Genomic DNA, 22,738 nt, shown 5'->3' on the forward strand with positions numbered 1-22,738 from the left:
TATTTATTTAAGACAGAGTCTCTGTCGCCCAGGCTGGAGTGCAGTGGTGCGATCTCATCTCACTGCAACCTCCGCCTCCCAAGTTCAAGTGATTCTCCTCCCTCAGCCTCTCAAGTAGCTGGGATTATAGGCACCCACCACCATGCTCAGCTAATTTTTGCATTTTTAGTAGAGAAGGGGTTTCACCACGTTGGTCAGACTGGTCTTGAACTCCTGACCTCAGGTGGTCTGACCGCCTCAGCCTCCCAAAGTGCTGGGATTACAGGCACCTGCCACCACACCCAGGCAGGATATACAATTTCTAACAGTAATTATAGTATTCCAGGCAAGAGAAAAAGAAGGAACATTCTGCAGTATATTTTACATAGCCACCATAACTTTAATCCTTAAACTTGTTTTTTTTTAAAGATGGAGTCTTGCTCTGCAGCCCAAGCTGGAGTTCGGCTGCACAATCATAGCTCACTGCAGTCTCCAACTCCTGGGCTCAAGTGATCCTCCTGCCTCAGCCCCTCCAGTAGCTGGGACTATAGGTACACATTAGCATGCCCTGCTAATTTTAATTTTAATTTTAATTTAATTTTTTTTTTTTTTTTTTTGTAGAGACAAAGTCCTGATATGTTGTCCAGGCTGGTCCCAAGCTCCTGGCCTCAAGCAGTCCTTCTAACTCAGCCTCCCAAAGTGTTGGGATTATAGGCATGAGCCACCACACCTGGCCTCAATTTTTAAACTTGAAGAAAAGAGCACTAAGAAAAACATGACTCTAATCTCGGGAATATTGAAGCAAGATTCTAAACAAAATATTGACAAATAGAATCCAGCAATGTATCAAAACAATATAGTATTATCAGCAGGGTGTATTTCAATGTAAGAGTAGTTCAAAACCAGAAAATCTATCAATGTAATTTATTGTATCAAAAATTTAAATGAAAAAAATCCCACATGATCAACAGATGTAGAAAAAGCATTAGATAAAACACAGCTACCCTTCCTTCTTTTAAAAAATATTGGCTGGGCACAGTAGCTCACACCTGTAATCCCAGCTCTTTGGGAGGCCAAGGCAGGGGAATTGCTTCAAGTCAGGAGATCAAGACCATCCTAGCAGCAAAGCGAGACACTGTTTAAATAAATAAATATTTTAAAGTCTCTACATAAATGTGAAAACTACTTAAGTATAATAGACTATTTAACAAACACCAACAGCAAATACGGAGGAACACAGAAAATATTTCCATTTAAAATCAGTTTTAGGCAAGAGTAACCCATCAGCACAATTTTTATTTAACTCTGAATTTCTAGCAAATGCAATAAGAAAATGAAATAACTGATATGACTAAGGAAAAGAAGAGATAAAACTAAAATAAAATTTACAAGAACAAGAGAATTTGGTAAGATAGCCAGATATAAGATATTTTTTTAAAAATCAACAATCTTTTCCTACTCTAGCAAAAAGCACTTAGGAACAGAAAGGGGGAAAATATTCCATTCATTACGGGGTGGTTGGGGGAGAGAGGGAATGTTGTTAATTCTTTTTCTTTTTTTATTCTTTTTTTTGGCGGTGGGGTAGAGACAAGGTTTCAACATGCTGTCCAGAATGGTCTCAAACTCCTGAGCTCAAGCAATATGCCCACCTTAGCATCCCAAAGTGCCAGGATTACAGGCGTGAGCCAGTGTACCCGGCAGAAAAGCTGTTAATTTTTGAGGAATAAATGCATCAAGAAAGGCATAGAGCAGATAGGAAGAAAAAGATAAATCTAATTGAAACACATATGATGTGAACAGATGGAAAGAAATACCATTTATTAGATAAAAGGAGCCATATAATTTAAAAATTGAAATATATACTTAAGGCAATTCTCATTAGAATTCCACTAGTATTTGAGAGAGGTAGGTGAATATAAGTGATCTTAAAATCTGTGTGTATGAACAAGTGACAACAAATAGCCAAGAATTTTTTTTTTTTTTTTTTTTTGAGACAGAGTCTCACTCTGTTTCCCTGGGCTGCAGAGCAGTGGCACAATCCTGGCTCACTGCAACCTTCGCCTCCTGGGTTCAAGTGATTCTCCTGCCTCAGCCTCGCGAGTAGCTGGGATTACAGGCGTGTGCCACCACGCCTGGCTAATTTTTGTATTTTTAGTAGAGATGGGGTTTCACTATGTTAGCCAGGCTGGTCTTGAACTCCTGACCTCAAGTGATCCGCCCGCCTCAGCCTCCCAAAGCGCTGGGATTACAGTGTAAGCCACCGTGCCCGGCCCCAGAAAAATGGTTTTTAAAGCCTAATGTAATCAAATCTGTATGATTTGGGTACACGAATAGACAGAGAGAAGAAACAGAATAGAGAATCCATAAGTAGATCCCAGCATATAAAACATTTAATAGCTGCAAAGAGATCACAGGGTAAAATAGGGATAATTTAATATATTATTCCAATACAACTGGTTACCTATCTTCAAGAAAACTATCTTAACCAAGACTCGAAATTCAGAAGCTATATAAGAGTCATATCTGGATATAAAAATGCAAACAATTACATGGAAATACATTCCATCAACAAAGTAAATATAGGTTGGGCGCAGTGGCTCATGTCTGTAATCCCAGCACTTTGGGAGGCCGAGACGGGCAGATCACTTGAGGTCAGTAGTTCAAGACCAGCCTGGCCAACATAGTGAAACACTGTCTCTACTAAAAAAAGATTAGAAAGAAAAACAAACAAAGTCAATATAAACATATTTGGGAAAGATATCTGTAACAACGATGATAAACAAAGGGCTAAAATCTAAAATATACAAAGAAGTCTTAGAAATTAAGAAAAATATAAACAACCCATAGGAAAATGTGCAGATGATATGAATAAGGAACAAATTTAATTGGACAAAAAATTGAGATAATACTGAAACTCACTAGTAGCCAAGAAACTGCATCCATTAGGTTGTCAAAATTACAAAAGAACCGTAACACCTACTGCTGATAGGGATATGAAGAAAATAATAATCTCACATATTATATACAAAAGCAAAAAGTGTAGTACAACAGCCTGTTTTTGTAAATCAATATGGTGACATCTATTAACATAAATATACATTTAAACATTCATATATACCTATATACCTCTACCTACATCTATATCTAAACTGAAAGCAACAGTATATAAGGGTATATACAAAATCATGTTGATTTCAGCATTGAATGTAATGGCAGAAATGTGCAAAGAAAGTAAATGTTCATTAACAGGGGAATGGCTGAATAAATCATTGTGCATTCATGAAATATTTTACAACATTATAAAAGAATAAGAGCTACATCAATAAACTGTGATAGATTTCTATGACATGGTAGAATGAAAAAGCAAGATATATTAAAGTATATATAATATTCTATTTGTGTAAAACAAACAATGAATAACAAAGCATTCCAAAATTTGTGTGCGTGTGTGTGTCTGTATGCGTGTGTGTATCTATGCACATGGAGAAAAATGTGAAAAGATACATACTGTTTTGGTAATACAAAGGGATAGTGTGGAAAGGTAGAACTAGGAGCTGAAGGAAAAAAGGGAAAAGAAAGGACCACTACAAAAAAAAAAAAATCCAGTAATCATATTTATGATTTACACACGTATATGAATGTATTAATAAACCAAGTTAAATTTAGCAAAGATACAGTAAACACCTCAATATACAATATGATCTCTGCTTATTAAGAAAAGAAAGGTAATAAGCAAAATTATCTCTTCGTGCTTGGATTAGGAATGGATGACATTTCTTCCTTATGTGTCCCTGTGTTTTCCATAATGAGAATTGTTACTTTCATAATGAAATAGAACCAATAAATGTTACTTTTAAAACATTACACTGAATAATTGAGCTCATTTTGGAAAATCAAGGGAGGAAAACAGGGTTAAATACCCCTTTCCCTTAGGAGCTGTTCAAGTAAGAAATACATGAAATCAGGACCCATTATCCCTCACGCAGCCGAAAGTTACTCACCTAAGGCAAGAGACTAAGTGGCTGTTTCAAGGAGCTATTTGAAGCAGAAAATGGGGTCCATTTTCCCCTGCCTAACACTTTAATGACTTAAGTAAATCAGAAAGCCATTTACACCACTCTCAATTATCCAAGAATCTGCTGGGCTCTTTATTTCCTGTTCCCTTCCTCTGGCTTGCGGCCATTTCACTGCTCAGGAACATCTCCAGAACCGGGGTCAGGGAAGGAGAAAAGAGATGAAATTAATTCAGTCGATTCAGCTTCTCATTAGCAACTCTAATAAAAGGTTTGATAAGCAAGGTGGTCACAACTCACGGTTAAAATGAGGGTTCCAGGACTCTTGATAATTTCATTTAAATAAACCTGCCTTCAGAGAAACGCTATTTGCCTGCAATATACTTTAATAGATTTGATGCTTGCTATTTTTATGAAAGTCCGAACTTGCAATAGTGGATATTTTTCTCTCCTCACTTTAATTTGCACTTTAGGGGGAAAAACCCATAAAAACATAAGAACAATGCCCTTCGATGTGAAGAACCATATCCTGCTCAGTGGAGCAGTAGGCTCACTAACCAAAGATTCTTCAGAGAAAGGAAGCTGTCCGGCCCCTAGCATGCTCTCAAGAGAAATTTTAGCCGGGCAGCAACCTTCCAAGGGAGCATGCCTTGGCCATACATGCCCTACCGGAAGGATTTGCTAAAAAGGATTTGACAGGGCTTGACAAAAACCACACACAGTATTTCCCTGTTTCAGTAGGCCCTCACAAACCTTTATCCCTTTGGGAAGTGCAGAGACAAAATGGTACAATTCCAAGGTATTCACAGCAATGCATTAATCAGTCTTGTTAGCAAACAGACAAAAACACTCGGAAGAGCAACAGAGCAAAAGTCAATTTTCTCTTACTTGAAGACGACGATAGCTCCCCGACATGGAGGGCAGGCCAGGAGAAAGATCTGCAATTGAAGAATTAAGAATGGTTAGCAAGAAAAAATGCCAGACAGAGTGAGACAATGTTACTTTAACAATAACGAAAAGTAACCAAAACTCTAACACAATAATGTAACAGAAAAAATTTTAAAGGCAACAGGTACATGTTTGTGCTTGCATGCATGCATGCGTGTGTGTGTGTGCACATGAGAAAGAGAGAAGGAGGGTGAGAAGACTCAGTATTTCAATGCTTCAGTTTCAACATGACACAAGTAGTCAGTCTTAAACTTAACCCAGGGCAGGTAAAAATAGATTCTGAGCATGGAACACGCACACACATGCCATCTGGTTTGCCTCCCATGGGAGAAGGTAGGTTTATCAATACTCAACATTGCCAAATTTAGCAAATAAAAATACAGGATGCCCAGTTACATTCTAATTGAAGATAAACAAGGAATAGTTTTAGTATAAAATTGTCCTGTATTTATTTTAGCTGGCAACCCTATCAAACTGCCACTCCCAGGTTCCAAGCCTCCCTTTGATTGATTCTTTTGTTTCTAAGCATGCCTAAGAGAAAGGTTTTACTCTTTCATTCTCTTCCCAGGTAAAACCAAAAAAGAACCTTGTCCTAAGAGACAAATCAGTTCCCTGATACCTGGTGTGACCTAGGTCCAGATTACAGCCTTTGGAACCCTGCAGCTGTGGCAGTTTGACCTTCCCCCATGCAGTGGTGCTCAACCATCAAGAGGAACAAAAAAGTCCTATGCAGACCTTGTAAAACACACAAATTCCTGGGTTCCCCCATTAAGAATTCTGACTCCCCAAGCATGGGACTCCAGGAATCCTCATGTTTCACAAATGTCCCAGGAGATTGAATCACTCCTGGTAGCCTGAGATCCTGAATTTTTGCCCTTGGTCTGAACTACTACAGGAGTCAAAAACATTCAGCAGAACTGAGGATTGACAAAGGAATGAAACTCATGTTTGTGGAGTTTCTTCACCTGTAGTGACTTAATGGTGTGGTTTAGAAATCGTTGACATGTGTCCCTATATTGCTGAGAGCTCTTATTAATACAGGATATCTGTATTATGGACTTGTTGGCTTTGTCACTTGTATGTTCTTTAGTATGTGGTTCTTCTGTTCTCTCAGAGCCCATATTTAGAAGAAAAGGGTATTATAAGAAAAATCACTATAAGGAAAGACACCTGTATGAATCCCTGCCAATAAGAAGAGGAAGAAGAATGAAAATGAGAAAGGGACTTAAAAAGAACACAGTCAGGAGACCATCACCTGCATGATACCTCATCAAAGGAAATATGTATCAAGAAGGTGCCTTTTCCCTTGATCAATTTCATTAAAAATACAAAGCCGATGATAATTACAGGTCCACAATCTTTTGTTGGCAATCCCAAAATCCAAAAAGCTCTAAAAAGCTAATGTTACAGCAAAATACAACGTGAATTGAAGTGAGACTATTTACAGACTTTGTTTCTTCCACTTATGGTGAATATTCATGTTTCCCACAAAAATAACAATGTATTTAATTGTGGGGTGCTGCCTCAAACCCCACTGGGAGTGTATGTAAAAGACTCTACATGCACTGTACGGCCTTTCTGAAATCCAAAAAATTCTGATTTCTGAAATATATCTGATCTTAACGGTTTTAGATAAGGATTACAGACTTGAAATTTCAATTATCCAAACATTGACTTATCCCCACTCCCCATCCCACCCCTCAGGAGCAGTCCAAGAAATAAACAAAGCTAATATTCTTTACCCTTGATCCAGCAGTAAAGTTACTTACCTTAGGTAAGGGACCAAGTTGGAGGCTGCACATAGTTACCCAGCATCAGGCCCATCAAAGGCTACACTCAGAAGCTACAGTACACAGAGAAGAGGCAGGGGCCCCAACCACCTTAGAAAGGTCCTCAATACTTCTGGAGTCACCAGAGTCATGCGAGCAGCCTTCCTGAGCTTCTGGAATACCCAAGACACTTCCAACATGCTAAACAGAGAAGTAAAAATGCAACACTGGGCACCACAGTTAAATCTTACTTTTCTATACCCACAGACAAGAGGAGGCAAGCAGATTTTAGGGCACAGATTTCCCTTATAAGTCCATTTGGCTGGTTCTGATCCACAATTTCCCTAGGCTAGAAGCTCAGAAAACTACTAAAGAGAACAAGCCTCCAGTTTCAACCCAGTTGGTTGTCCTGTTATCCTCCATCAGTCATGGATCTAACTTTAGTTGTTTCATCTTTTCTGTCTTGCCTATTTCTATCACCAGCATAGCAGCATAGAGCGTATCTTTTTTTTTTTTTTTTTTTTTTGAGACAGTCTCACTCTGTTATCCAGGCTGGAGTGCACTGGTGCAATCATGGCTCACTGCACCCTCCAACTCCTGGGCTGAAGCAATTCTCCTGCTTTAGCCTCTCAAGTAGCTGGGACTACAGGTGTGCACCACCATACCCGGCTAATTTTTTTTATTTTTTTATTGTTTATTTTTTGTGGAGACAGCGTCTCACTATGTTGCCCTGGCTGGTCTCGAACTCCTGTCCTCAAGCAATCCTCCTGCCTCAGCTTACCAAAGTGTTGGGATTACAGGTGTATCACTGTGCCTGGCCTCTAGGGTCCTTTTTCAAATCTGCTGACTTGATATAACTAAACGTATCTGATTGAAAGGTTACTTAATACATTACATTCCACCTCCTATGATGGTACACAGTTCTCTGAGGATTCCCGATTATTTATATTCCATTTCCAGTAAACTCACTGCCTCCTTTAGCAACTTCTCAGATTTATGATACTGAACCTCTTCACCCTGTCATGCTAGAGTCACATTCATATTCAACGTTAGCCAACAGAGCCACATGGAACTAACATTTTAATTCAGAGGTGCAAGGGCCCCCAGCCTTGGCCTGAATTATCCCTGCTTTCTTCTTTGCTTGGCTTCCAACTGCCTGAAAATTTTAGTGGCATGCATTTTTAGACTAGGAGGTAAAAAGCTGAACTATCACTTTGGCTGCAAATAGAATAGGAAGAGATGAGACTTAGAAGTTCAAACAAGGATGGTACAAAGATGAGAATGTATCTGAGCATACCCCAGTACCAACATGGCACTTTGCATTCACGCTGAAATCTGCCCAGATCAGCACCTGAAACAAAAGGCATGAGCAGGTAGCACACAGAGAAGTGCTACAGAGCACTTCCACTTTGCCATCGTCTGGGAGGCAGGCAGGACCATGTTACTAAATCCCATTTCAGAGATGAGGAAACAGAGGGGAAAAAGTTCTGACAAGCTTTCTGATGAGAGCCCAGGTCCCCTAACTCCCAGTTCAATGCACTTTCCACTTCACACCTGACACAGACCAGGGCTCATGGGAGCTCCTTTTCTTTAGACTCTAGCCCTAGCTCTTGACCACATGGCACACAGGGAGTCACCCCAACAGCCCCACACCTGTGCCATCAGCCAACTCATAAGATCTACTCTCTACAGTGTGAGACATCTCAAAACACCAACTCAACTGGACAGCAAATTGCGTTTACACAGGTGAGTTTCAGAGTCCCAAAGACAGGTTCATTATAGCTTCTGCCTGCCTCATCCCCAGGTCTGATGGGCACTTGCAATCCTTATAAAACTGAGGTCTTTTTTGGCTGGTTTTCCCAGAAAAATCCACAGATTCCATTCAAAACCACACACTCTCTCAGCTTCCTCAGGAAAGATCCCTGTACTAACCTTTAGTTCTTTCCTAGGCATCCAATCTAGGCACCAGCTGTTATCCCAGTGCATCCTCTACCTGTGAATCTCTCTGGTTCCAGGTTCCCATCTTCCCTACCCAACCTCTCAGTCAACACCTGGCCTGCTTCCCATTCCTGTTCCCCCAGTCATATCAGCCCCAAGTTCACTGCCACCATTGTTCAGCCTCCCATCCACTTCTCCATCCCAGTGTTACATTCAACAATCCCCATTTTCATAACTCTTAAAGAAGATAGCTTTTGTACACTGGAGCAAGTGTTAGTACCATAAGAAATATAATTGGGAAGGAGGGCCATTGACCACAGGCCATCCTAAATGGAGAGGCTAGCCAGGGTAAGCAATGAAGGGATATGGGCAAACTAAATGAAAGGGAAACAGGGAGTGACAGAGGTACAGGAGAGTCGTGTTTGGCCTAGCATACAACCTCCCCAAGCTTCAGTTCTCCTGTCACCACCTCCTGTGATGGCACACAGCTATCTGGGGATCGCTGAGGCCAAGTGCTTATGACTGTTACCCACCATAAGGAAGATTAACTCCCTGGGCTGCCCAAAGTTGGTCCTATGACTCTATACACACTTCATACCCTCGGGCCCTCATCATCTCTTTCAGGATCACTGCAATAATCTCCTTACTGGTCTCCTGCCTCCAGGCACACTGCTATAAGAGGGATCTATCTAAAAGGTCCCTCTGATCTGCCATTGTAAATCCTTCCACGGCTTGCCACTACCTACTGAAAAAGCTCAAGGTTCTTAGGATGGCGGACAAGGCCTTCTTTGCTCTGGATCCTGCCTACCTCTCCAGCATGACAGCCTCATGAGTTATGTCAAGCTGTACCCCGAACGTATTCATGTCAATTACTACACTTCTACTATCTCATTTTCCAATACCTCCATTTTATTCAATTATATGGATATGCAATAATTTACTCAACCAATATCCTCTGGTTGCACATGTAAATTACATGTAAATTTTCAGTTCCTTTACTACTTCCTTAGCCCACATTGGTAGAAGACAGTCTACATCTTCGAAGGGAATATCCATTTAAAGGTTTTTTGACCCACAATGCTAAACTGCCCTTCAGAAAAATTATTTAAATTGCTATTCCCTCCAGCAATATACGAGGATCGGTTTTCTGCTGCAACCTGACAAACAGGTCATTATCATTTGGTAATTATCACGTGTTTAAAAGGCAAAACACACACACACACACACAATTTGCATGCCTTAGATTACCAGAAATGTTAAACCATTTTCTAACAGGTGTATTGGCCAGCCATATTTCTTCTTTTGGGATGTGACCATCTGTGCACTTTGACGATTTTTCAGCTGGTGTGTTCTTTTCAATTGAGTTGTAAAGAGCTATTTATATATTAATGACAGCTAATACAGATTGTTTGAAATTTATTGCAAAAAATTTTCCCGGGCTGTCATTGTTGCAGCTGTTTATGGTAGGCTTTTATTTATGGAAGTTTTTTAAATCTTCATGTAATCAGATGTATTTGTCATTCCCTTTATGGCTTCTGTCTTTGATATTACGCTTTGAAAACCTTTTATAACAGTGGGATTACAGAGTCACCTATTGCTTTCTTAATATTTTCATAATTTTAATTTTTAAATTTAAATCTCCAACATCAAGAAATTGTGCCTTTGCTAATCCTATTCCCTCTTCCAGATGGTTTTTCCAACTTTCCTCTTGTGGCTCTTATCTACCCTTCAAATGCAAAATTAAACATTATTTTCTCCAGGAAAGCTTCCCTTACACTCCACGGTTAAATGCCAATTCTGGGTCATCTCCTTATCTCCCTTGATTTGCCTATTTCTAGATTTCACTATTTTTGTCAGTCTAAGGAGTTTATAAAGAAGCTTCCCTCAAGAATTTAAATAAAAGGGATATAAGAGTGTGCCTACTAACAGTTAAGCTTTAAAATCCCAGACTTGAAAGACCAGATCGTAACCTGCTTGAAATAAACCCAAAGAAAGAATGGGGTTGACCAACCACTGAGGTATAAAATAAGGAGAGTTGCAAACATGTATTTGGTAATGTCCACAACCAAGCAGTGTCTACATCCAAGCCCATAAATATGTTTTCTAGTCCCATTGGCAAATTCATCCCTACTAAGAAGATGGGAGGAGGACAGTCAGCATTGCCAAGTGGTTAAGAGTATAGGCTTTAGAGTTAAGACAGACTTGGTGTAAATGACGAGTTGATGGGTGCAGCACACCAACATGGCACAAGTATACATATGTAACAAACCTGCACGTTGTGCACATGTACCCTAGAACTTAAAGTATAATAAAAATGCAAAAAAAAAAACAGACAGACTTGGATCCACATGGTGGCTCTGCCACTCACCAGCACTCTGGCCTTGGGCAGGAGATTAGAGGAATTTTCACCTGTAAAATAGGGATAAAAATAGTGCCTATGTCTCACAAGGTTTGGGAGAGGACAAAATGAAACAAAGCAAGAAAAGCATTTGGCACAGTGCCTAGCACATAGCTAGCACTCGATACGTAATAGCCATAATTATCCTGATTTCAATAGAAAATTCATCCCTACTATGCACCACATCAGCAACAAATCATATTAAATTTTCAATTCCTCTAACTTCGCTTGTTTTAATTCCATGTTTGCAATAACAACATTCTGACATATTACTCAGTTTCCCTTGTCCAGCTGCCTACAGAGAATACTAAACTCTTTAGGCTCAGTTCCCTTACCTGTCAAGTGCGGATTGCAATAGTATTATTTCATAGGGTAACTGTAAAATTTAATGCTTGAGGTACCTAGTTCAAGTGCCTGACACACTGTAAGGAATAAAATAAGCATGAGCTATTGATAGTTATCATCCTTACTGCATGCCCAAATTGTATAATCTCAATGGAATCATGAAAAAACATCAGACAAACCCAAATCAGGGGCATTCTACAGAGTAAACTAAACAGTACTCTTCAAAATAGTCAAGGCTGTGAAGGCAAAGACTAAGGAACTATCACAGATTAGAGAAGACTAAAGAGAGATAATATCTAAATGCAATTAAGGACCTAGATAGATCCTGCAACAGAAAAGGGACACTTGTGAAAAAAAACTGGTAAAACCCAAATAAAGACTATAGTTAAGTTCATGTTGCGTTGTATAAATGATAATTTTTCAGTTTTAATAATTTTACCATAGTTATGTAAAATGTTAACATTAGGGGAAGTTGGGTGAAGAATATACAGGAATTCTCTATAATATCTTTACAACTCCTCTGTAGGTCAAAAGTCATTTCAAAATAATACAAAGTTTTAAAAGGTACTATAATCTAATCCATTAGCCTCTCTTCACAACTCAGAGTTATCCCCAATCCCCTACCTTTCTCAGCCCCACATGTATTCAGTTCCCAAATCTTGTCTTCACACTTAGACCTTTTCTTTTTTTTTTTTTTTTTTTTTTTTTTCCCAGACAGGGTCTTGGTTTGTCACCCAGTCTGGAGTGCATTGGTGTGATCATGGCTCACTGCAGCCTCAAACTCCTAGGCTCAAGCAATCCTCTCACCTCAGCCTCCTAAGTAGTTAGGACTACAGGCATGTGCCACCACACTTAGTTATTTTTATTTTTTGTACATATGGGGTCTCATTTTGTTACCCAGATTAGTCTCGAACTCCTGGCTTCAAGTGATCCTCCCACCTCAGCCTCCCAAAGCACTAGGATTACTAGTGTGAGCCACTGCACCCAGCCCAACCTTTTCAATATATCTGAAATCCACCCTCACTATCTTTTCCTAGTTCGGTCCCTATCATTTTCTTAAACTACTACAGCAGTTTCCCATCTGATCTCCAAGTATCCAATGTTTTTCCTTCATCACTCTAATTCAGGGGTGTCCAATCTTTTGGCTTCCCTGAGCCACACTGGAAGAAGAAGAATTCTCTTGGTCTACACATAAAATACACTAACACTAATGATAGCTGATGAGCTTTAAAAATTAATTGCAAAAAAATCTTATAACGTTTTAGGAAAGTTTATGAATTTGTGTTGGGCTGCGTTCAAAGCTGTCTTGGGCTGCATGCAGCCCACAGGCTGGACAAGCTTGCTCTAATTTTATACAGTATTGTCAGGTTCCTATTCTTAAAATAGCATTCTGATCCTGTTACACTCCTCCTTGAAAGTTTTAAATGACAGATTCATCACAGTACTTATCAGAATCCCAGCTGACTTTTTTTTTGTAGAAACTGACACGCTGATTTTAAAATTCATATGGAAATGGAAGGGACCCCAAATAGCCAATCCAACCTTGAAAAGAAAAAGTGGGAGGACTTACACAGCCTGATTTCAACTTACGATAAAGCAACAGTAACAAAGACAGTGTGGTACTAACCTAAGGAAAGACACAGAGACCAACAAAATAGAATTGAGAGCACTGAAATAAACCCTCAGAACTGATTTTTGACAAAGGCATCAAGACCATCCAATGGTAGAAAGAATAGTCTCTCCAACAAATGATGCTAGGACCACTGGTTATCCACATACAAAAGAATTAAGTTGGACCCCTACCTCATAACCCATATACAAAAATTCACTCAAAATCAAAGACCTAACTATAAGAGCAAAAACTATAAAACTTGTAAAAGAAAGCATAGGGATAAATGTCATGACCTAGGATTTGGTAATAGACTCTGCACTGTACAGATCCCTGTACTAACCTTTAGTTCTTTCCTAAGCATCCAATCTAGGCACCAGCTGTTATCCCAGTTCATCCTCTACCTGTGAATCTCTCTGGTTCCAGGTTCCCATCTTCCCTACCCAACCTCTCAGTCAACACCTGGCCTGCTTCCCATTCCTGTTCCCCCAGTCATATCAGCCCCAAGTTCACTGCCACCATTGTTCAGCCTCCCATCCACTTCTCCACCCCAGTGTTACATTCAACAATCCCCATTTTCATAACTCTTAAAGAAGATAGCTTTTGTACACTGGAGCAAGTGTTAGTACCATAAGAAATATAATTGGGAAGGAGGGCCATTGACCACAGGCTATCCTAAATGGAGAGGCTAGCCAGGGTAAGCAATGAAGGGATATGGGCAAACTAAATGAAAGGGAAACAGGGAGTGACAGAGGTACAGGAGAGTCGTGTTTGGCCTAGCATACAACCTCCCCAAGCTTCAGTTCTCCTGTCACCACCTCCTGTGATGGCACACAGCTATCTGGGGATCGCTGAGGCCAAGTGTATTTATTCTGGATACTAGACTCCTATTAGATACATGATTTGCAGATTTTTTTTCTCCCATTCTTTGGGTCGCCTCCCCTCCCCTCCTCTCCCCTCTCCCCTCTCCTTCTTTTTTTTTGGAGACAGATTCTCACTCTGATGCCCACGCTGGAGTGCAGTGTGTGATCTCAGCTCACTGCAACCTCTGCCTCCCTGGTTCAAGCACTTCTCCTGCCTCAGCCTCCCCAGTAGCGAGGATAACTCCCCAGTAGCGAGGATAACTCCTATTAGATACATGATTTGCAGATTTTTTTTTCTCCCATTCTTTGGGTCGCCAAAGATTTAAGATGTAACCAAAAGCACAAGCAACAAAAGAAAAAATAAATATACTGTACTTCACCAAAATTAAAATATTTTATGCTTCAAATGACACTATTAAGAAAGTGAAAAGACATCCCAGGCTGGGCATGGTGGCTCACACCTGTAATCCCAGCACTTTGGGAGGCTGAGGCGGGCAGATAACTTGAGATCAGGAGTTCGAGACCAGCCTGTTGCCTGGCCCACACAGCGAAACTCCGTCTCTACTAAAAATAAAAAAATAAAAAAAAAAAAGCCAGGCGTTGTGGTACATGACATGCCTGTAATCCTCGCTACTGGGGAGGCTGAGGCAGGAGAAGTGCTTGAACCAGGGAGGCAGAGGTTGCAGTGAGCTGAGATCACACACTGCACTCCAGCGTGGGCATCAGAGTGAGAATCTGTCTCCAAAAAAAAAGAAGGAGAGGGGAGAGGAGGGGAGGGGAGGCGACCCAAAGAATGGGAGAAAAAAAAATCTGCAAATCATGTATCTAATAGGAGTCTAGTATCCAGAATAAATAGCTCTTAAGACTCAACAATAAAAACACAAGTAACAGATGGACAACTCAATGAAATCAGGAAAACAATGTATGATCAAAATGAAAAGTTAAATAAAAAGATAGAAACTGTAAATAACAGCCAAACAAATTCTGGAGCTGAGGAATACAATGAACTAAAAACAGGAGACTTATCAAGCAGAAGAAAGAACCAGCAAATTTGAAGCACAGTTATTTAAAATTACCTCATCAGAAGAGAAAAAGAAAAAAAAAAAAAAAGAATGAAAAGGAACAAAGAACCTTAGAGGGTCAAAAATACACAATGGGGGAAAAGATGCTCGCTTCAGTAAACGATGTTGGGGAAACTGGATATCCACATGCAAAGTAATGAAATTAATTAGACTCTTATCTTACACCACACACAAAAACCAACTCAAAATGGCCTTAAGATTTCAATGTAACATCTGAAACCATAAAACTCCTACAAGAAAACAGGAAAAACTTTTTGAAATTGATCTTGATAATGATTTTTTTAATATGACATCAAAAGCACATGCAAGAAAAGTAAAAAACACACAAAAACAATTAGGACTACATCAACCTAAAAAGCTATATAGCAAATATTTGCAAACCACAAATTTGATGTCAATATTTAAAATATATAAAGAACTCATAAACTCAATAGCAGAAATACAAATAACCCAATTTAAAAACGGGCAAAGATCTGAATAGACATTTTTCCAAAGAAGGCATACAAATGGACAACAGGTATATGAAAAGGTGCTCAACATCACTAATCATTGGGGATATGCAAATGAAAACCACGGTGAGATCTCATGTCACCCTTGTCAGAATGGCTATTATAAAAAATGCAAAAGATGGCAATATTGGGGAGAGTGTGGAGAAAATAGAACCCTGGAAAACTGCTGATGGAGATCAACAGAGCCATTATCAAAAATAGTATAATTACAAAAAAAAAAAAAAAAGACCTATTCTATGACACAGCAATCCCACTTCTGGATACTTATCCAAGAGTTGAAATCAAGATCTCAAAGGGATATCTGCACTTCTATATTCCTTGCACCATCATTCACAATAGCCAAGATATAGAAACAAGATAAATGTTAATCAATGGATGAATGAATAAAGAAAATGTGGTATATCATCCAACCTTTAAAAAGAAGGATAGCCTATTATCATTTTCAGTAACACAGAAGGACCCAAAGGACATTATGTTAAGTGAAATGAGCCAGACACAGAAAGAAAAATATCTTATGATGTCACATAAATATGAAATGTAAATTAGTCAAACTCACAGAAGCTGAGTATAAAATTATGGTTAGCTGGGGTTGGTGCTGGGAAAGTAAAATGTTAGTCAAGAAGTACAAAGTTTTAATTTTCCAAGACGAATAAATCCTGAACACCTAATGTACAGCAAGGTGACTATAGGTAAAAACACTATACCGCATACTTGAAATTTGCTGTAAGAGTAGATCCTAAATATTTCCAACACACACACACACACACACATAAATGATAACTCTATGAAGTAATGAATGTGTTGATTATGGTGATTTACATATATATATAATCATTAAGTTGAAAACCTTAAATATATACATTAAAAATAGCCAAGGTATTAAAAAAACTCCACAATAAAAAGACAAATAACCTTGAACAGACATCTCTCCAAAGAAAACATACGGGTACTCAACATGCACATGATCAACATCATCAGTCATCAGGGAAATGCAAATCAAACCTACAATGAGATGACGCTTCATTCCCACTAGCATGGCTAAAATAAAAAAGTCTATCACAAGTATGCACGAGGATGTGGAGAAATTGCAACCCTTTTATACCATTGGTAGGGATGTAAAATGGTGCTGCCACTTTAGAAAAACAGTCTGGCAGCTCCTTGAGAGGTTAAACATATAATTATAATATGACTCAGCAATTCCACTCCTATACCTGAGGGAAATGAAAACCTATGTCCAAGGGAAATAAAAACCTATGTCCACCTGAAAACTTACACACAGATGTTCATAGAAGTATTATCTCTAATAGCCAAAAGGCGGAAACAACCCAAATGCTCACCAACAGACAAATGGATAAATAAAATGTGGCATATCCTTAAAATGGAATATTAATTGGCCATAAAAATAAGTGAAGTGCTGATACATGCCAAACATAGACGAATCTTAAAAACATACTAAGTGAAAGAAGCCAGTGGAAAAAGGTCACGTATTATAATTACTCGATTTATATGAAATGTCCAGAATAGATAAAATCTATAGAAACAGAAAGTAGATTAACCATTGCTTAGGGCTGGTGAGTGGGGGAAAGGTAGGGAGAGGGGTGAGTTAAATGGTATGGAGTTATTTTTTGGATGATTAAAATGTTCTAAAATTGACTGTGGTGGTGGCTGCACATATATGTGAATATACTAAAAAACATTCAATTGTACACTTTAAATGAATGAATTATATGGTATATGATTATAACCCAATAAAGCTGTTTAAAAAAACAAACTTTGGATAGCTCCTTATTGCTTGATAAATAAAAGTCCAAATTCCTTAATTGGGCATTCAACTCCCTCCCCTCCTACATCATCATTTGACCCCCAACCAGCATCACTGCTCACTACTCCCTTTTACATGCTTTTCTATCCAACTAAGATGAATTAGGCACCATTACCCATATACCCCCTGTGGTCTCCCATCTGTCTTTCCTCTTGCTATTCCTTCCCCTGAGATTCTCTCCTCCTGACTCATCTTCACATGTTAATATTCTACTTCTTTCACAAAGCCCAGTTCAAATGCTCCTTCCTATGCAAACCCCTCCCTCTTCTTCAACCCTCACATAGTAGGCACTCAGAAAACTATTTACTGAATGAATGAAGGTACGTAGTTCTCCTATATGATGGCTCTCATTTTCGGAAGATAATCCTCCCAAAGCCACAACTTTACTTCTTTCTTCCTTTCTTGGTCACAGTAGCAGCTCACTGCTACAGCCCCCTTACCCTGAGGACAATCCCAAACTGGTACCTTGATGAAGAAAGTACTGACATTACATTACGCCAGGGCCGCCGAGTACAGTTGTGCAGGTTGTGCACTGCACAACCCTAGTGGCGCCATTCAATTATAGTTTATGTGAATGGCACCCTCTCCTAGGGTTGTGCAGTGCATAGCCATTCGTGGCGGCTCTGCTTGGAAACATTCCTAGTGTTTGGGAACAAAGCCAAAAAGAACACTCAAGGAGAGAATCACTATGTTGTCGCTGTGAAGGAGGCAACTCAAAAATCTTGTCAACAAGGAAGAAACTCAAGAGACGAGCATGGTCATAGCACACAAACAACATTTGCATCGAATTTAAAACAGGAACATCCAAGAGAAAAAATGTTACTGATGTTTCTCCAGCAGTGGAGAGAGAACAGGACACACATGCTGGTCACACTACAAAGCTATGACAGACATGCAAGAGGTACAGTTTTCCATGGACTACCAAAGCCTATATGGTCTCACTCATGAGACTTTTCAACTCCATTAGGTTCTGATTTTAGGTTCTAAAACAATCCCTGTTTAATTTGGCTTCAGGTACCCTGATATCAGAAAGGGCTGATACACACAAGTGTTCTCATCTCTATAAAGGTCTCTCTTTCATCATCCATTGACTTATCAGCCTGGCAGTTTATTTATTAAGAAGTGTTTTGTAATGTTGGGGAGCGTGACTCAGTCCACTAGAAACCAACGGCTGTGGGTAAGCTGATAAAAATTAGGCTTTGAACCTACGAACCAAGTTGCAGAGTTAGGACCCGTGTCAACTCCACCAAGGCACAGACACCCTCAAGCTCAGCCAGAGCAGCCGGCCAACTAGCTGGCTAAGTCAAAACTGCAACCAGTAATTCAGGGCACTCCAAAATGGAGAGCCACAAAGGACTGGACATATTGGTAGTGACAACAGGTGAGCTGGTGACAGAGTTCAGGGGTGCCAGACATTGGGTTTGTTTCTTCTTTTTGTTCCCCACTCCAGTTCAGTTCAGCCTCCCACTTCCATATTTGCTCCACCTGGAATATTTCCTTCCACTTCTTCTGTCTCCTCTAGAGATTTCCTGAATAACTCACAAAAATTAAGTATTCTTTTTCTGAACTCCATTTGTATTTGTTGGTACTATACACTAATCACTTATTAGTCTCATACTGTTGTTAGTAACAACAATAGAGGCAGTAGTTAGTTATTCCTTGTTGAGTGCTTACGAGGTGCCTGGCACAACAGTCAATGTCTTACATGTATTAGTTCACATATTCTTCATAGCAATCCTATTATGTAAGAGATTATTATTTTCCTCCTGTTTGCGTACAAGGAAACTGAGCTACAGAAAGGTTAAACAAATTGCCTAAGGTTGCACAACTGACAAGTGAGTCAAAGAGTCAGGACTGGAACCCAGAACTATCTGATTCCAGAGGTCATGTTTGTTGCCAATACTACCTTTTGTCTCCACCATAAGATAATTTGTCTTTTCTGGAGTTCCCTCTGCCCCAACTCCACACAGTGCCTAACACACCATCGGACATATAAAAGTCCTCCAGAACACATGCACACATCGACCTCTGCTCCCTGTCCATAGCTCAGCCCAGGACATAAGCTGGAACAGACAGGAAGACAGTGTAGTTAGCATGAAGGGGCTCGACCTTTCCAGGAGCCACAGGAGTCCTCCTCCTCTGACCCATTTAAGAGAGGATCATGCTGCTCCTTGACCTCAATCCCAGAAAAATATTTAGAACAGGATGACCTGGTTACCTTGAAACTCGTCAAGAAAACTCTGAAGTAACACAGCCTAGGCCAACCCACGGGAGGAATGGATGGTATCCAGTTCCCTGAAGCAAGAGGACCAATTGTGTCAGAGTCAAAGTCACATGGGACAGCTAATGTTTGCAGTGCTCCCCCACCAATGCACTCTATGGTCAAAGTTGGGGTTTTTATGAGGGTGGGGGAGAGGTGTATTTTTTTAAAAGGAAGTATTTTTTACACCTCCTTAAGCCTCAGTTTTCTCATCGTTTAAAATAGAAATACGAATACCTACCATTTGCAGTGCTTCTAAGGCATAAAATGAGAATGTAACAAAAGCATCTATTTCCTGGTGCCTACATCAGTTAGTTCTTCCTGAGGTTCTGGGCACACAGTGATGCAGGACATAATTCCTGTCTGCAAGAAGCCCACAGTCTGGCTAACAAAGGTCTTCTACCGCACCCTGTCAACCAATAATAAAGCTGGTTGGTGAGTTACCCTAACTCTCAGCAAGACATTTTATCAAAGGAAAATTTTGGTGGGAAAGAAGGTAAGACCTGTTGGCAAGAGTAAAGATTGTGGGTTATGTCTTTGCTTCCCTATCTTTGCTGCAAATCTCCCATCCACACCTTTGTATTTAAAAACTGGGGAAGGGGACTCCATTAATCACTGTTTTAAAAAATGATGCACGTAGGCCGGGCGCAGTGGCTCACGCCTGTAATCCCAGCATTTTGGGAGGCCAAGGCGGGTGGATCACGAGGTGAAGAGATCAAGACCATCCTGGTCAACACGGTGAAACCCCGTCTCTACTAAAAATACAAAAAAATTAGCTGGGCATGGTAGCCCCACCTACTCGGGAGGCTGAGGCAGGAGAATCGCTTGAACCTGGGAGGCGGAAGTTGCAGTGAGCCGAGATGGCGCCACGGCACTCCAGCCCGTGCAACGGGGCACGACTCCGTCTCAAAAAAAAAAAAAAAAAAAAAAAAAAAAGCATGTAAACGCTGTTCTTTTCCTTCACAACACATATCCCCATTTCTCATTTATATTTAGCTATGTTTTGATTAAATGTTGATCTTCCCTGCTGACCATAAGCTCCTGGAGAGTTTGAGCTGTGTGATGGTCGTCACTGTAGGTTCAGAACTTAACACAGTGCCTGGAACACACGAGATGCTCATCAGGTACTTGCTGAATGAATAAATGAAACAAGATGTCTCTATACAATATGGATAGCCTTGGCTACCTAAGCAAAAGCCATTTTAGAATATTCAAGCCTTATTTATGCATGCAGTAATTCTCAAGATTTCCAAGAATCTGGTAATGGCAGTTTGTTTCTGGGGAGAAGAACTAGTGGATTAGGGGTCAGAGGTTGGAGGGAATCATATATGCTATTCTATTTCTTTAAAATTGTATGAATTTTTAAACAACAACCAAACATAAATATACCAGATACAATGGATTTGCTCTATTTGAAGCCCAAACAAACAAACAAAACCCAAGCCTTTCCATAGGAAAGCGAAATCTTGGAGGGAAGGGGAAGGACATTGTGCCCTTGTGTGACTAAAATCCTAAGAATCAGGGGTCCTTAAGAATGAGGTTGATTAATACATGGAGTGATGGCTAAGATACTAAGGGAAAAAAGTACAAACATTGTTGAATGATCCCATTTTTAAAATAAAAGTACAAAATGTTTAGCATATGCAGAGATAAAAATCAGAAGAAAAACATGCTTACAGTGGATATGTCTGGGAGACTGACTTCTGGGGACTTTTGTTTGCTATGTGTCATATTCCTATAATTTTCTGGGCTTGAATCATGAACATGTGTTGTTTCATGTTAGGAAAAGACTATTAAAAAGCAATTTCACTAAAAATATAAGTATGGTGCCTAACTCTGTTAACCACCTGGGGCAAGAGAAGGGAGTCAGCTGAAAGTTGGGGCAGTTTTGAAAACCTGGAAAGCGCTGGCCAAACCATACTGGGGAATGAGTGCTGTTCCTCTACACATTGGAAAGATTTATTTTAATCCTCAAGCCACTGCTACAGCCCAGAAGCCAAGCCAGCTGAATAATTGGATTTTCTTTTTCTTTTTTTTCTTTTTTGAAAGAAAGTTACCTCTCTTTTGTATGTAATAGTAATGACAGGGGGGGTCACAGTGAGCCTCTTTAATTTCTCAAGCTTTATTGCTTCTCTGTTCTAGGCAGGTAAAACTAAGGTACAGAAAAGTTGATTCTATTTACTTCACCTGGCTCAAACAGCTGGAACCAAGTTGTCTGGCTTTGCTGTAAAACTCAGCAGTTCTAAATCCTGAATGCACATTAGACTCACGTAGGCGGTTTATTGTTTCATAAAAGAAAAATAAATTCCTGGGGCCTACTCCTCAAGATCCCTACTCAACTGGTTGGACCTGGTGTCTGGGCATCAGTATTTTAAAGTGCCCCCGCTGATTTCAACGTACAGCCGGTTTACAAGTCACTGTTCTACCCACTGCTTAATATCCCAGTAACCTTAGAGAAAGGGACCTTAGTCACCATTTTAAAAAATCTTCTTTAGGCTGTATATTCTCCTCAAAGGAAAGCAAGCCGAAGAAGCCTGTAACCAAGACAACAAGCTGGGAGCACAAAGAGATAGGTCTTCTGTGATCTGAAACCAAAGGAAGCAGAAGAGAAAAAGTAGAGGTCTGAAAGCAGGTACTGAAAAAATGGAAAGAAACTAGATAACAAAGACATCCTGAAAAGTTCCCAAATGTTAGCACGTCAAACTTCTGTTCCACCTCCCAAACTAGGTGCCTTGATAACAGATGCTCTAACAGCTGAAAGCAACCCTGAATTAGCAATTAAACCCTTAAAAACTTGCTTTCTTCTTAATGGAACTTCTGGGGGAAAATGAGAATGTCTGCTTTTGTGGAGGTAACAAAACCAATTTTTTTTCTTCCAAGCCCACTCTCTACTCCCCGTATGTACCTGACCCAACTGCAAAGCAGGATGACAATGAAACATGAATTCCTCATGTGTTTGGATTTTCAAAAAGGGTTCTTCCTCCATATGTACTCTGACCCTGGAGCTTGGGTTTTGTTCCCAACCAGGGAAGCACTGAGATGGATAAAAGGGCTGGGGACGCTGCAAATTGAAAGCCACAGAGTTGGCCTTTTGTTCTTTTTTCTCAGGCAAGGGCTATTCTAGAAAGCAGACATCAAAAGGAAAATTCAGCCTGAGATGAGCTGAAATTGCACAAAATGTGATGAGGCATAAATGAAAAAAA

At 39.9% G+C, this 22,738-nt stretch overlaps 1 protein-coding gene across 11 annotated transcripts in view; it reads right to left on the bottom strand.

Moving 5' to 3' along the window:
• Positions 1–22,738, bottom strand: part of TMEM164 (transmembrane protein 164) — a 191,431-nt gene that overhangs the window by 120,997 nt on the left and 47,696 nt on the right. For 10 of the 11 annotated variants that reach the window (XM_023203071.1, XM_023203068.1, XM_023203070.1 and 7 more), the window contains one exon: positions 4,881–4,930. The exons of the other annotated variant lie outside the window; for it this stretch is intronic. In XM_023203071.1, the coding sequence (XP_023058839.1) occupies positions 4,881–4,930 (50 nt within the window). The remainder of the gene's footprint in view (positions 1–4,880; positions 4,931–22,738) is intronic. 11 annotated transcript variants of the gene reach the window in all.

This window comes from Piliocolobus tephrosceles, chromosome 12, assembly GCF_002776525.5.
Source record: "Piliocolobus tephrosceles isolate RC106 chromosome 12, ASM277652v3, whole genome shotgun sequence".
Taxonomy (NCBI): Eukaryota; Metazoa; Chordata; class Mammalia; order Primates; family Cercopithecidae; genus Piliocolobus; species Piliocolobus tephrosceles.